General features: G+C 50.0%; 2 protein-coding genes across 2 annotated transcripts in view; one reads left to right on the top strand and one right to left on the bottom strand.

Moving 5' to 3' along the window:
- The window catches only part of ATP8A2 (ATPase phospholipid transporting 8A2), a 651,437-nt gene that overhangs the window by 628,100 nt on the left and 10,448 nt on the right, over positions 1-12,889 (top strand). The window lies entirely within an intron of this gene.
- Positions 2,865-8,974, bottom strand: SHISA2 (shisa family member 2). The gene is made up of 2 exons (XM_025924856.2): positions 8,574-8,974; positions 2,865-4,863 (listed from the first exon to the last, which is right to left on the bottom strand). The coding sequence occupies exons 1-2, from the start codon at positions 8,905-8,907 to the stop codon at positions 4,310-4,312; spliced, it is 888 nt and encodes a 295-aa protein (XP_025780641.1). The 5' UTR covers positions 8,908-8,974; the 3' UTR covers positions 2,865-4,309.

Genomic DNA, 12,889 nt, shown 5'->3' with positions numbered 1-12,889 from the left:
GTTGGGTCTAAAAGTTCAGACCCACTCCCCGGGCTCCTAGGCCCTTCCCTGGGCAGGCCCCGGGGAGCCCACACACTTCCCTGGGTTGTCAAAGCCACAGCCACCACCACCCCCTGCCTTGAGCTTCCTCCACTCGAGATCATACGGCTTGCTCACGCGCTTTCCTTGTGTCCTACTCAAGAGGCAAGGGAAATCAGCAGAACGGGGAAGTGTTTTAAAATGTTTTAAAATCCTAGAAAGTCCCCTCGGCCGTTACATTATTTACTTAGCGGCAACTCAGCAACATCTAGTAGGGCCGGCCGGGTTCCTGGGCTGCTTGTTTTCCCATCCTGATGACTGACAGGGTTCGTCCGATGTCTGGGCCTGCCCGTCGTAACCCCTCTCCCCAAACTGCGCCAAGCTTCGCCAAGCACAGACCTCGAGTCGAGGCCTGCAGTGAACAGTGCAGGCGAATACACATTGTACATCCTAACGCTGCAATTGGGACTGGAGGAGGCCCGGGCTAAGTTAGTGGGAAGTCTTGATTCTGAAGTCCCTTAAACAGAAACAAGCGCATTCCTTTTAAGCACTCAAAAGGCTTAATTAAGCAACTAAAAGCTAGCATTCTGTGTATTCATTTAAATGACTTGAGTGACTCACGGCGAAGACGTGTGGCAGACAATGTGAATTTGCGGGAAACAGAGCCTTTACCACAATCCAGGAGTATGTGCGAGTGCTGTCACTAGGCAGGGGCCAAACCCTTCCCTGTCCCAACTGTTAGCACCACTTTAATTTTTCTCCCCTGGGTCCAGTCCATTTGGGGACATCCGCCCTGCCTTTTCCTCCCCAGCTTTGTTCCAATTTTCAAGGTTTCCCCAGGAAATACTTCTGATGGAAACTTAAATTCTAATTTGTATCAAAATAAGGAGAAAAGATCATAGAATTCGCGAAGTTGTGCAAGCCTGAGAAAAAAAGAGCTCAAGGTAAATTCACCCTATGAAATATTAGTCAAGCATCTAGGATCGTAATCAGAAGTGGAGCGCTAGCCTGAAGCGGGGAGCGTGGCCGAGGAAATACGCCAAACCCACTTGCATTTGTCTCAACAGTCTTCTAGCCACTCTGGACGTTGACATTATTGTTAAATTGTAACTTTTCCAGCCATAGCAGGAATGCTAGGAGATGAGTAGTTTCATGGCCCTTCAATGGACAGAAAGAGCTGGTTCATTTCTTCCTCCTTCCAATCAGAGGGTCTGACCTTCCCACACAGAGGGATACAGGGATACAGTCCCCAGAGCCATCATGACTCAATGCTGAAGGTTTACATACAGAAGAAAATGTACAGCAGCAAACTATTTTCCTAACTGCTTTCTTTTTTTTTTTTTTCCCCAGCACAACTTTAAAATAGTTCTACCGGGTGCAAATTATACCTTACAGATTCCGATTTCATGCCAGTAAGGAAGGTGTCCTTAAACCAGGTATCTGAACCTTTTACTTTGACAGCTAAACGTCTCTAGTTTTTATCAAAATTGAAAAGATCTGAGGGTGCGTCCAATGATATTATTTATATTTGGGGGAAGACCACACAGCACTAAGTGAAGAACTCATTTCGTTTATTAAAGCGCATTTTTGCTTTAATCATATTTAGTACTATGTAGAAAGGAAGGAAAAGTTACACAATTGTAGAGAAGCTGGCACTGTAGGTTTTAAAAAAAAGCTGTTGAAAATGTCATAAAGGGACTCCTTCCAAATAATCAGGTAAGGAATGACTAGATTAGGGGTTGGCGAGCTAAGACCAATGGCCAAACCTAGCCCACTGCCTCATTTTTACGGCCCGAAAGTTTAGAATGGTTTTTACACTTAGAAGTTATTGAGAAAAAAAAAAATCAAGTATTTTGTGACACGTGAAAATTGTATGACATTCAAATGTCGGTGTCCATCAGTGAGGTTTTATTGGAACACGGCCATACCCCTCTGCTGTTGTGTGATAGTGGCAGAGTTGAATAGTTGGTACAGACCATCTGGTGTGCAAAGCCTAAAGTATTTACTCTCTGGCTCTTTCCCGGAAAAAAAAAAAAAAATTTGCCAATCCCTAGGCTGAGTGATCTCTGAGGTCCTTTTCACCTCCAAGCTTCTAGGAAGTTTACTTCTTAGATAACCCAGAATCCTCCATCAAAGACAATGTGTGGAACATACATGAACCTGATAATACCGTAATCCCAAAGACTCTCTTTTGTGTCAATACTCACAGAACGTACATAGAAACTTCCAAGACATTACTTTTAAAGGTACGCTCTTGGTTCTAGAGAGCAATTCTTTATAATTTTTAGCAGTTTTATCACATTAACAAGTTTAAAAGACCATCCGAAGAGTTACCAAGTAAAACAAAAATGAAAAAAAAAAACCCAACTCCCTTGGAATTCATACCATAAAATATTTATTAATAAGTAAAAGGATTCCCCTGCCTTTGTTATTAAAAAATTTTGAGCGTTGGGGCGCCTGGGTGGCTCAGTCGGTTAAGCATCCGACTTCAGCCAGGTCACGATCTCGCGGTCCGTGAGTTCGAGCCCCGCGTCAGGCTCTGGGCTGACGGCTCAGAGCCTGGAGCCTGTTTCCGATTCTGTGTCTCCCTCTCTCTCTGCCCCTCGCCCGTTCATGCTCTGTCTCTCTCTGTCCCAAAAATAAAAATAAACGTTGAAAAAAAAAAATTTTTTAATTTTGAGCGTCTTCGTGGATACCAATTGCCAACAACGGTTTTATATCATTCAGTCATGAGAGAGAGAGAGAGAACGGAGAGAGAGCTGAGCGAAAAATAGGGTAGACAGAAAATGGATGGATAGTTGGATATATAAACTATCGATATAAATATAAATGTGTGAAAGACCATACCTTACAAATGGTTTAATTGCAAATCTTGGTTGTGCCAGCAGATGGAAATACAGTTGCACATACTTAAACTTACTTCTTTTAAGCAAACAGTACAGATTCACTTGAATTTCATAACTCAGAACATTAGTAATGAATACAGTGCTTGTTGAGGACTATAAGAGAGAGGAAAACAAAAACTAACTGTGAGGGAAGAAAGGCAAGATCTCTTTGAAAAGCTTTTCTCTTGACTCAGTAGTCCCCCCACCCCCCCGCCTGAAAAATAAGCCATTCTGATAACAAGAGTATGAAAAGCCTCATGATTTGCAAAGTATATTGTATTTGTGGTGTAAATTTCATCCCAAGTCTCAGATTATGGCTGAGAAGTTATACTAAGTATCGTTGTAAAGCATTTCTTTGAATTTTTATAGGAAAACAAGAAAATGTTTTATCAGATCTAGGCAGAAATGCTGATCTTCATTTATAACAGAAATTACCCGCACACGGTACCATATAGACATGGGGATCCGAAAACCGAATAGAACAAAATGCCAAGCCATACCACACGGTAAAATTCCAACTCACTTGGAGAAGTAGCAGGTGGTAACTTATGATTTCAATATAAAAACATCTAATTACGTCTTCTCAGATGTCACTATAAAGTCAGAAAATTAGATGATACGATCAGGAATGACATGAACGGTTGTATTACTACACCACCCGCTACTTAAAAGATTAAAATAGTCCCAGAGTTCTGAAATGTCATTAGTTAAGTAACTATACAATTTCTTTCAGTCTCTTTTTAATGTAGAAAATCACTTTGTAATAAGATCTCTACACAAGGTAAAAAAGCACAAAATAGACCAAAAAAAAAAAAAAAGCACAAAAATAGGCAAAATATATCTATCTTTTTACAATGAAATTAAGATGTGCCTGTGAAACACTGAGATCAAGGACCCAGCTCAGGGAGTTCGAACTGGATCTCCTTTTATAATAATTCTGTCTTTACATCTTCCCCTGAACCCTGGATGCTTATAAAACTCTTACCCAGGTAAAAGGGAGGGAACAGGTATTCCGATCTTGGACAGTAAGAAACAAAAAAGAAATAATCGCAAGGATACAATAGAAACCCTCAATCTGTCCGTTCACAAAATCCTTCCGGCAGTCGTACCTCAAGGGCCCTTACGGCCTCAAGTGTCTGTCACACAACCACGGGCAACAACACGGGCATCTCCAGATGATGCTTTTTTTCCGTCATAAATCAATCACGCACCGGGACGAAACAACATCCAGAAAGGCTAACGTGGAAAGAGATGTTTTCATAGGGCCGGGGGCAAACGAAACCATCCAAGAGAATCGGGCCGTCCACACCAGCCACACGGGCGGACTTCCACTTAGAGAATTCTTCCCGCATCCCCGGCTTCCCCGTGGCTCCTGTCCCGTGCAGGAACCCGGCGGGCACCCTGAGCTACACGGTCACAGCTGGGTACATCTTCTGCTCGCTGTTGGTGTGGGGGAAGGGGGCTTGGATCTTCCGGTAGCCCGTCTGCAGGCTGTCCAGGAAGGGGGGCACAGGAGTCATAGGCCCCGAGTCGTGCTGCACCGCGTACCCCACGTAGGGGGGGTGCAGGAACTGCCCTTGATGGGGCACGATCTGGGTGGCCTGCTGACAGTTCAGCACGGAGAAATTTGTGGGCATGTTGACATACACGTTGTTCATGGTCCCCTCGGGCAAGCAACAGTTGGTCTGTGACCTCGTTGGGGGCGCCCGGGCCCCCGAGTTGGCACTGGAGCTGGAGCTGGCAGCCGTGCTGGACTGGCGGGAGGACGACCCTCGCGAGGTGCTGGCACTGGGGATCATGGGGATGGTCTCCATCAGGCGGCTCCCTCCGGGGGCGCGGCTCTGCTGGGGCTCCTGCTTCGGCCGGAGACACCTGCAGCAACACGCTGCCACCAGTGACCCCAAGATGATGAAGGCGACGAAGACGGACCCAACGATGAGGAACGGTACGTAGATGGGGACTGAAGGATAAAAAACGGATCATCGTTTACTGTAAGAACGCAGTAAAAGATCAGCGCTTGGAGTAAGCGCGCCAGCCCATACCCGGAACCGAAGGACCCAGGCTGGGCCAGTCTCTGCTTTCTAGCGGCCCACAGGATGCCCGGTCCCTCATCAAGTACGCAGGGAGGGCGGTAGGGCCCTGTAGGCGGACCGGCCCCCAAAGCAAAACTGTTAACGTTCACAGCTGAGGCTCACCAACTGCAACACTGAGACGAATGTCCAATTTAGCAAAAATACGAATTGAATGTTTTGAGACTTCTAAAATTCCTACAGTAACTGAACTGCCTGAACTTAAGTCTGCCCTAACAGATACTTGTCGGATCTGCATAGAAATGAATTAAATTTCTGGGGGTGGCTCAGTCAGTTGAGTGTCTGACTCCAGCTCAGGTCATGATCCTGTGGGGTTTGTGAGTTCGAGCCCTGCGTCGGGCTCTGTGCTGATGGCTCGGAGGGTCTCCCACTCTCTCACTCTGCCCCTCCCCTGCTCGCACTCTGTCTCTCTCTCTCTCTCAAAAATAAACATTTAAAAAAAGAGTTTTTTAATATTTTTAAAAAAGAAATGAATTAAATTATTTAAGAGTGGTTCCCCCCCCCACACACACACACACCCCCTGGAAGCTATGTTCTTTGCAGACTTCTCTTGCCATTCTTGAGCTGTTATTTTTTTCACAGGCAAGTAAATCAAAAACTTGGGTCTAGCCACAGCCGTTTCCAAATCTGTAACACAAGGCACAGGGGTCATCAAAGAAGGGTAAAAAAAGAACAAAAAACAAAATACAAAAAACCACCACACACAAACTTGCCTCGCTGAGGGCTGGTCCTTAGGCCGTGCCCCCCCCCCCCCCCCCCCCCGTGGGCACTGGATGGTGGAAAGGTGATGTGACTCGCAATAAAGGGAAGCTATTCCAGACACATGCAGGTCAGCATGAAACAAGGTACCAAACAGAACAAATGTTGGGAGCAACAGGACATCTGTTCCAGGGAGAAGGGCAGCCCCCATGATCAAGAAGGGACCCAGGCAGGGCCAGGGTGGCTGCAGTAGGGCAGTTACACCCGCAGTTAACAACACTGGGTTCTGTATGAAGAACTCCAGGGAAAGCCTGCAGACCGTGGAGCAGCGTGCATCGTATTTAACGAGTAAGGTTTCTTCTGAAAAATAACGTACAAGCGGAAAATAAAAAGCTTTCCTCAAGTTGGCAGCGAGTTCCATTTTTACACTGTTGTACTGAGAACAATCTTTTGGAAGCTCTGGGGATGGCACTCCAGGACTTTCAGAAGCTAGACGCAGGCTGCCGGGGACGGAGAATCGGGAGACAGGAGGCTGCACGGTGCTTCAGAGCCACTTTGGAATTCTACCCCGGGTCACCGAGAATCTGTTTTCTGATGGGCTCCTGCCTGTCGCCTTGGCTTTTCGATTGGAAACTACATAAGGACAGGGACTAGGGCTCGCTGGTCTCGGCAAAGCCTAGAGCACAGGGGTGCAGGGCAGCAACTGGGAAGAAGCCCAGCTCTGAGACTCAAGTCAGTGTTATTAGAAGACACTGCCACACGGAGTCCTGGAGGAATAATGCCTTGTTAAGTAAAACGTACTTTATAGGGAGGTCCCAAAGGCTGACCTCTGAAGACTTCCTAAACCTTCAGTGCTGAACACTTATTTATGTCGCGCCCCGGCAGCAGGTAGAAACACTTGCTACAGAGTTTGCAGCGCAGAGGGTTTTCAGATGAGGGTGCTGTTCTAACAGCATGATCTCTTCAGCCCAGCTATGACGGACCGGAGCAGTGGACGCTGGGCTTTTCCGTATGCACGTTATAATTATCTCATTCTCTAAATTAGGGTACCAGCCCTAAATGGGTTATTGGGATGTAAACAAATAAAAGCAAAAAAAAAAAAAAAAAAGAATTCTCCAGACATCACAGTGGAAACTAGCTGAGTTCAGTGTAAGTCCACAGAATGAGTTTTGGGGAGAAAGAATTGTTTTCCTTCCAGGATTTTTCATGGGGGTGTAAATAACCACACAGAGGTAAAGAACGCAGTGCTCCCATAAACCCTGGGCGCAGCCTGATTAGGCATGTTGACCGTTTTGACTGCAGAAGAGAAGCCAGTGGAACAGAGTGTTTAGGAAAAAGGATTTAAAAGAGTGAGGAAGGCATCCACCTCACAAGAAGCTAGCCGCCTTCTGGTCTGTCCAAAGTCAACCCAACTTTTTTTTCTAAACTTTTTTTTTAATGTTTGCTTATTTTTGAGAGAGAGACAGAGCGCAAGCTGGGGCAGAGACAGAGGGAGACACGGAATCCAAAGCAGGCTCCAGGCTCCGAGCTGTCAGCACAGAGCCCGATGCGGGGCTGGTACCCAGAAAGTGTGAGATCATGACCTGAGCCAAAGTCGGATGCTTAACCGACTGAGCCACCCGGGCGCCCCTCAACCCAACTTTTTAGAGATCACTCATGAGCCCAACTTAGCAGATACATCAAGGCAGCAGTTCCGTCTTTGGCTCGTTTCTCAAGGCTTTCTTCCCCAGTCACACGCCCTGCAACCGTGAGCTGGAGGAGCTGGAGCTTTAAAATGGCACCTTTTCTGGAACTACCCTCCGTTCTCCGCTCTTCAGACTCAAGGCAGCGGGACAAGAGGAGTAGCTTGCTAATAAAATGCTTGACTGCAAAGGGAACAGCACTGAAGAGAGCTGCCTCTTACCAGGCCCAGGAGACAGTTCTGGAAACACAGGTGCCACTCAGTGCCAAACAAAGCTCAGGTAGCTTAAACCCCGGCTCAGGGCGCTGCTAAAAAGTCCTCAACATAACCAGCTGCAGAAAAGGGAGGAGACGTCCATTCTGTGTTTGCCATCCGACCTCCACCTCTACCCTGGTGCTAAATCCTCCCTCCGGTACGTGGGCGGAGACCCTCAAGGGAGGTGGTCTGGAAGGTTTCCGAAGAATGGAGGAAGTGGAACTCATCAAAATTCGTTTGTGGATGTGTGCTCTCTCTTCGGCAACTTGAAAAAAAAACTATTAATTTGAAAAAACCAAAGCCACGAAGAGCAAGCTTGGGCACGGTTTTAATATCCCACCTACTAAGTCTGACGTGGTAAAGAGAATTGTCCAGAAACCAGAGAGGCCCGGGCCGTGCAGCCAAGTGTTCCAGAGGATTAGAATTCCCCGGTCTGTTAAAGTGCATCACCCACAGGAAAGCCCTGAGGAGCTGCCTGCCTTCTGCGGAGCCTCTACGGACGAAGGGCCCTCGCCAAACCTCTCGCTGCGGTCGCGCCCTCACCGTTTCCCGGGGTCCCACCAAGACACTCACTCTTACTAGAAGTTAGACCTATGGAGACAGGAGGCATGGGAGAGGGTTTCAGAGGTCCCCGGCCAGGAGGAATGCGGGGCTGTCTGCACCCCACGCTGCCTTATGTTTGTGGTTTGCTTCTGAAAATCCAAGCCAAGCTGTTCTTTAGGGGGCAGATAGGGAAACTGAGGCTCAGGGCAGTGAAGCTTAGCACAAGTTAAGAGCTGCTCCAGGATGCAGACACCCCCCCCGCCCCCCGCCCCCTCCTGGTCCAAGCCCTTTTCTGAAATTCCATCGCCCCTAACTCCTCTCGGGTCTCCGGGCTCCCGGGCCCGTGCCGCGCGGGCAAAGCCAACCTTCCTCCCCTCTCGCGCTCCGACCCGCCCGCCCTACCTGCCGAGCCGTCTGGGCCGTCTTTGTCCGCCCGGCCAGGCTCGCCGGCGCCCTGCTGGCGGTCGTTGTCGCAGCCGCCCTGGTCCAGGCGCGCCTCGGCGCTGGAGCAGCAGTAGCGCAGCGCGCAGCTGCCGCAGCAGATGGTGGCGTCGCCGCCGTCGAAGCGCTCGGGGCACTGGAAGCCGATGCGCCAGACGCCCTGCGCGTCCAGCCAGCCGTGGCAGTACTCGCCGCTGGCCCGCGCCCCCGCCGCCAGGAGCGCGGCCAGCAGCAGCTGCAAGAGCGAAGCGGCGTTCCGAGGGGAAGCGGCGGGCGAGCGGCGTCCGCCCCACATGGCACCACCCTGCGCGCGGGCGGCGAGGCTCCAGACGGCGCAGAGCTGTCTCCGGGAAGTCGCGGCCCCGACGACCAGGCTCCCGGTGCTGCGGCGGCCGGGACTGGGACGCCTTCCGCGGCGCTCCCCGAGCGGGCCTCTCGTCCTCTGCCGCGACGTCCAGGAGCCGACGACGCCGGGCTGCTGGGGCAGGGGTCCTAAGTCATCCCTCCCTCGGCCGGGGCGGGATGCCGCTCGCCGGTCCCCGGGGGCGCTGCCTTGAGAGCGAGCCCTCGCTGATGGAACGCTCTGGGCGCAGAGTCAGAGGGGCCCCGGAGCCGCCGGCCCGCAGCCCCCGGAGGCTTCACCCGCGACGGGAGCCTCCGCACGCATCCCCGAGGGGACGCTCACTCCCGCCGCCGACCTGAAGCCAGGTCGTTGCCGCGGAGGTTCGGCCTCGTGGTCCCGCGCGCAAGTCGGGAAGCGGCTCCGCTCCTTTACTGCCCTCTCGGGCGGCGAGAAGGGGCCCAGAAAGGTGGCAGCGCGCGCAGGGCTCCGGGCAGCAAGTGCAGCGGCCGGCCGCGCTCAGGCTCCCCAGCCCCGAACTCGGTCCGCATGGCTCCGGCCGCGCCGCCCGGGCAGCGCTGCCCTCCGCGGGGCGGACGGCCGATCCTCCCGGCGCACGCCGGCGTCCAGGACGTGGGCGACGGTCCGGCGCGCCCCCGCCGCGGTCCCGGGAGCCTGCCTGGCTGGCGGCGGCGCCCGCGGCTGCTGCTGCTGGGCGCGGGTCCAGGCGGGCGGCTCGCCCCCGGCTCCCCCGCTCCGCCTCTCCCGCTGCAGCTCGCTCCCACGGGCGCCCGGCAGCCTCCGTCCAGCTCTCCCTCTCCCGCTGGGCGCCGCTTCCCTCGGGAGGGGCGCGCACCGATGGGAGCCTCCCACGGAAGTTTCGGTCCCCCGGGCTGCGGAAGAAGCCGAGGGCGGCAGCCGCCCGCACGCTCACGGCGCCCGGCACCAAGCCAGCTCCGACTGGGCTCGCCGCGGCGCTGCGCGGCGTTCTTATTAGGGGCCGGCGGCTCCCCGGGCGCGCATGCGCGCTAGCGCGGGCTTCCCTCCTCCCGGGTACGCCCCGAGACGCCCGGAGCCCTTCACCTTCCGACGCCGGTGGGGCGGCGGGCCGCGCGGGAAGGAACGCAGCTCAAACAAACCGGGCCTTGCTAACGCAGGAACAGCAGTAATCGTAATAAAAGCAAACTGCACTTGCTTATTGAAGATCCTCGCCCTTCCATCCGATTCTCAAGACTTCCCTTGCGAAGGATTGTAATCACTTCCCATTTTACAGAGGGTGAAGTTGCCGCTCAGATTAAGTGTCTGTCTCAGCTTCCAGCAGCTCGCGTCCTGGCCACGGCTGGTCACGGGCCACAAGCGTGGATGTGTGTGTGAAAGCGTTCGCATGCCTGTGGCTGCGCCTGGTGGGCTCCAGGCCTCCACCAGGTGGAATGAAGAGACTTCGGTGAAAGCATTATAAATTTGGCCACTGTCTAGATGATCTGTGTCGAATTTTTTCTTTCCATATTTGGGCGTGGCGATTTACTGGATTTAAGCAGAAAGGTGCCTCTGTTCAACATTTGGCCTTACGGGTGCAGACAGCTGCAGTGAAGAGGAAAACAAGGTTCAGACAGACCAGAAATGCGGCTTTGATGAAGGAGAAATTAATAGCTTCTCCCTTGCGGAAGCTAAAACAACAGGTGCTGATGCTATTAAAGCAGCAGTGATTATTTTTAAAAGAACTAGTGACCCTTCCGACACGGTCTGGAAGTCAGCGGACCTGGTATCTAGGCCCAGCCCTACCAGTAAAGAATGACTGCATTTTCTTGGCCTCAGTTTCTTCGTCTTTAAAGTGGACCATGGGATACGATAATCACTAAGGTCCCTTTCAAGTAGGCGACTGTAGAACACAAGGCAATTTCATTCACGGCAAAGACACTGCTGTTCAAACAATCATGGGGCACTTGTGAATGCCTGGTAAAGGCACAGATTCAGACATGGTTGACATCCTTCCACTCTCCCCAACAAAATCAAATGAAAGGAAAATACCTGCCCTCTTCTCCCCCGCCCCCCCATCCCAAAGAACACCTCATTCTTTTCACTAAGCCTCTCTCCGAGCATTGCGCTTAAATCCATCGTTTTGGGGGAATTATTTTTAGCTTCATAAAATTATGTATTTTTTAAGTTTATTTATTTTGAGACAGAATCCCAAACAGGCCCCTCGCTGTGAGCAGAGCTCCCCACAAGGGGCTCGAACTCACCAACCCAGTGAGATCATGACCTGAGCCAAAACCGAGAGCCTGTCGCCTCATCAACTGAGCCACCCAGGCACCCCTAAAATTATGTATTTTAAATGCACCAGCCACCAACTCTTTGTAACCTAATATGTTAACAAAATTTCAGTGTGAAATTATTCATTCAACAAAATCACGCTAAAGTCTTCCGGTAAGTGTATGGTCCTCTGTGTTGGGTACTGGGGATGCGTCAGGAAGCCAGACATCATGGTCGTTTCCTTCAAACAGAGCTCAAAGTCTCTGGGGTAAAACAAATTGGACAAAGAGACAAAGAATTGAATAGGCAAAGATAATATGATAAAAGCTATGACTGGTGGTGTACAGGTTAAGCACATAACCTGAAGGTCAGGAAGGAGGGAAGGTCAAAAAAATCCAGCCCAAGTTCTGGCCCAACTACAAAGCCTGCCCAGCACAATGCTCGTCCCCACAGTGCCTCCTGCAGAGGGCCCCGGGACTGACTGTGAGCTCTATACCAATCACCGGGTGCTTAGGTATCATTGTTTTCCGATGGGACCATAAACTGATTTGGGGGGTGTTCAGAGGGTTAATACTTTACCTTTTTATTCCCCCCTTTGGAAAAAATGAATACAAAAGAACTGTACATTTCTCCAGACAGTCCCTATCCCATACCCTTCTTCCACTATCCATTAATCCTCCAAAAATTCTGAGAACTTGTCAGAGTTTATTTATGACGAGAGCGACGTTGCCCATTTCCACATTGGGATTGATTTGGTGACAGGGTAGGGCCACAGTTTCAACGCAATACGTTTTTCTCAAACAGTTCACAATTTACTCACGGGCAAACCTAGAAATGCAGAGCTTTGAACAAATGCGTTGTCTTTTCTATTGTGTTCCTTTATTCTTTGAAAATTAAGGAGAGGCCCATTTCATAGTTACTTTATGTGGTGGTTGATTGACTTCAAGGCTCACATCCTTAAAACGTTCTGTTCATTCCTCTGGCTTGTTTTTAGTTTTTCTTTGCGTCTCTAGTATGTCGTATTGAAATTTTATAAGATGAGTTGTCAAATACTTTTTGAGCTTCTCTATGGGAGGTGCTACTGGGGGATGTTAAGTTGGCCTTGTTCCTTTCCATAAGAAATAAAAAGAAATTCCCTCACTGTCCTTAACAGACAGCCTACACTAATTTTACTACTCTCTTCTGAGAAACCATGGCTAGAAATCATAACATATAGGTAGTAGTAATAGTAATTTATTATAATCAAAACTAAATGTCAGGCAGTCTGCCAAAGTATATTTAAACACATATGAAAGAGTGCCCTCTTCTCTTTCAAAAAGCTTAATTCTATAGACACTTGCTGGGGAAGTATATTTTCAGATAATTTTGTCTTTCGGTCTGTGCCTGTGTATATGAATAAAATGCAGTTGATTCAAATACAGATTTCTGACATATCTTCAGAAGTACAAGTAGAAAGTCATATAACTAAAGAAATGATTACTTATACCTCTGCTAACTGGAGTTGATACAAATCATATGGAGGTAATCATATTTCATTTGGCTAGCAGTTCTAAACGCTGCAAAATCTGCAGAGTTTTTCTGCAAGTTTCAGCAAGAGCAGAATTTTCTTACCATCTGTACACCAGTCAGCAGTCTGTTTAGGAAGAATGGCTTTCACTGGGTTCATTCATTTTTTTTTCCTCCTCTT

Source organism: Puma concolor, chromosome A1 (assembly GCF_028749965.1).
Source record: "Puma concolor isolate L17-30 chromosome A1, mPumCon1.1.hap2, whole genome shotgun sequence".
Lineage (NCBI taxonomy): Eukaryota > Metazoa > Chordata > Mammalia > Carnivora > Felidae > Puma > Puma concolor.
Note: the sequence above shows the minus strand (reverse complement) of the source record. Positions and strands in the feature narration are given on the sequence as shown.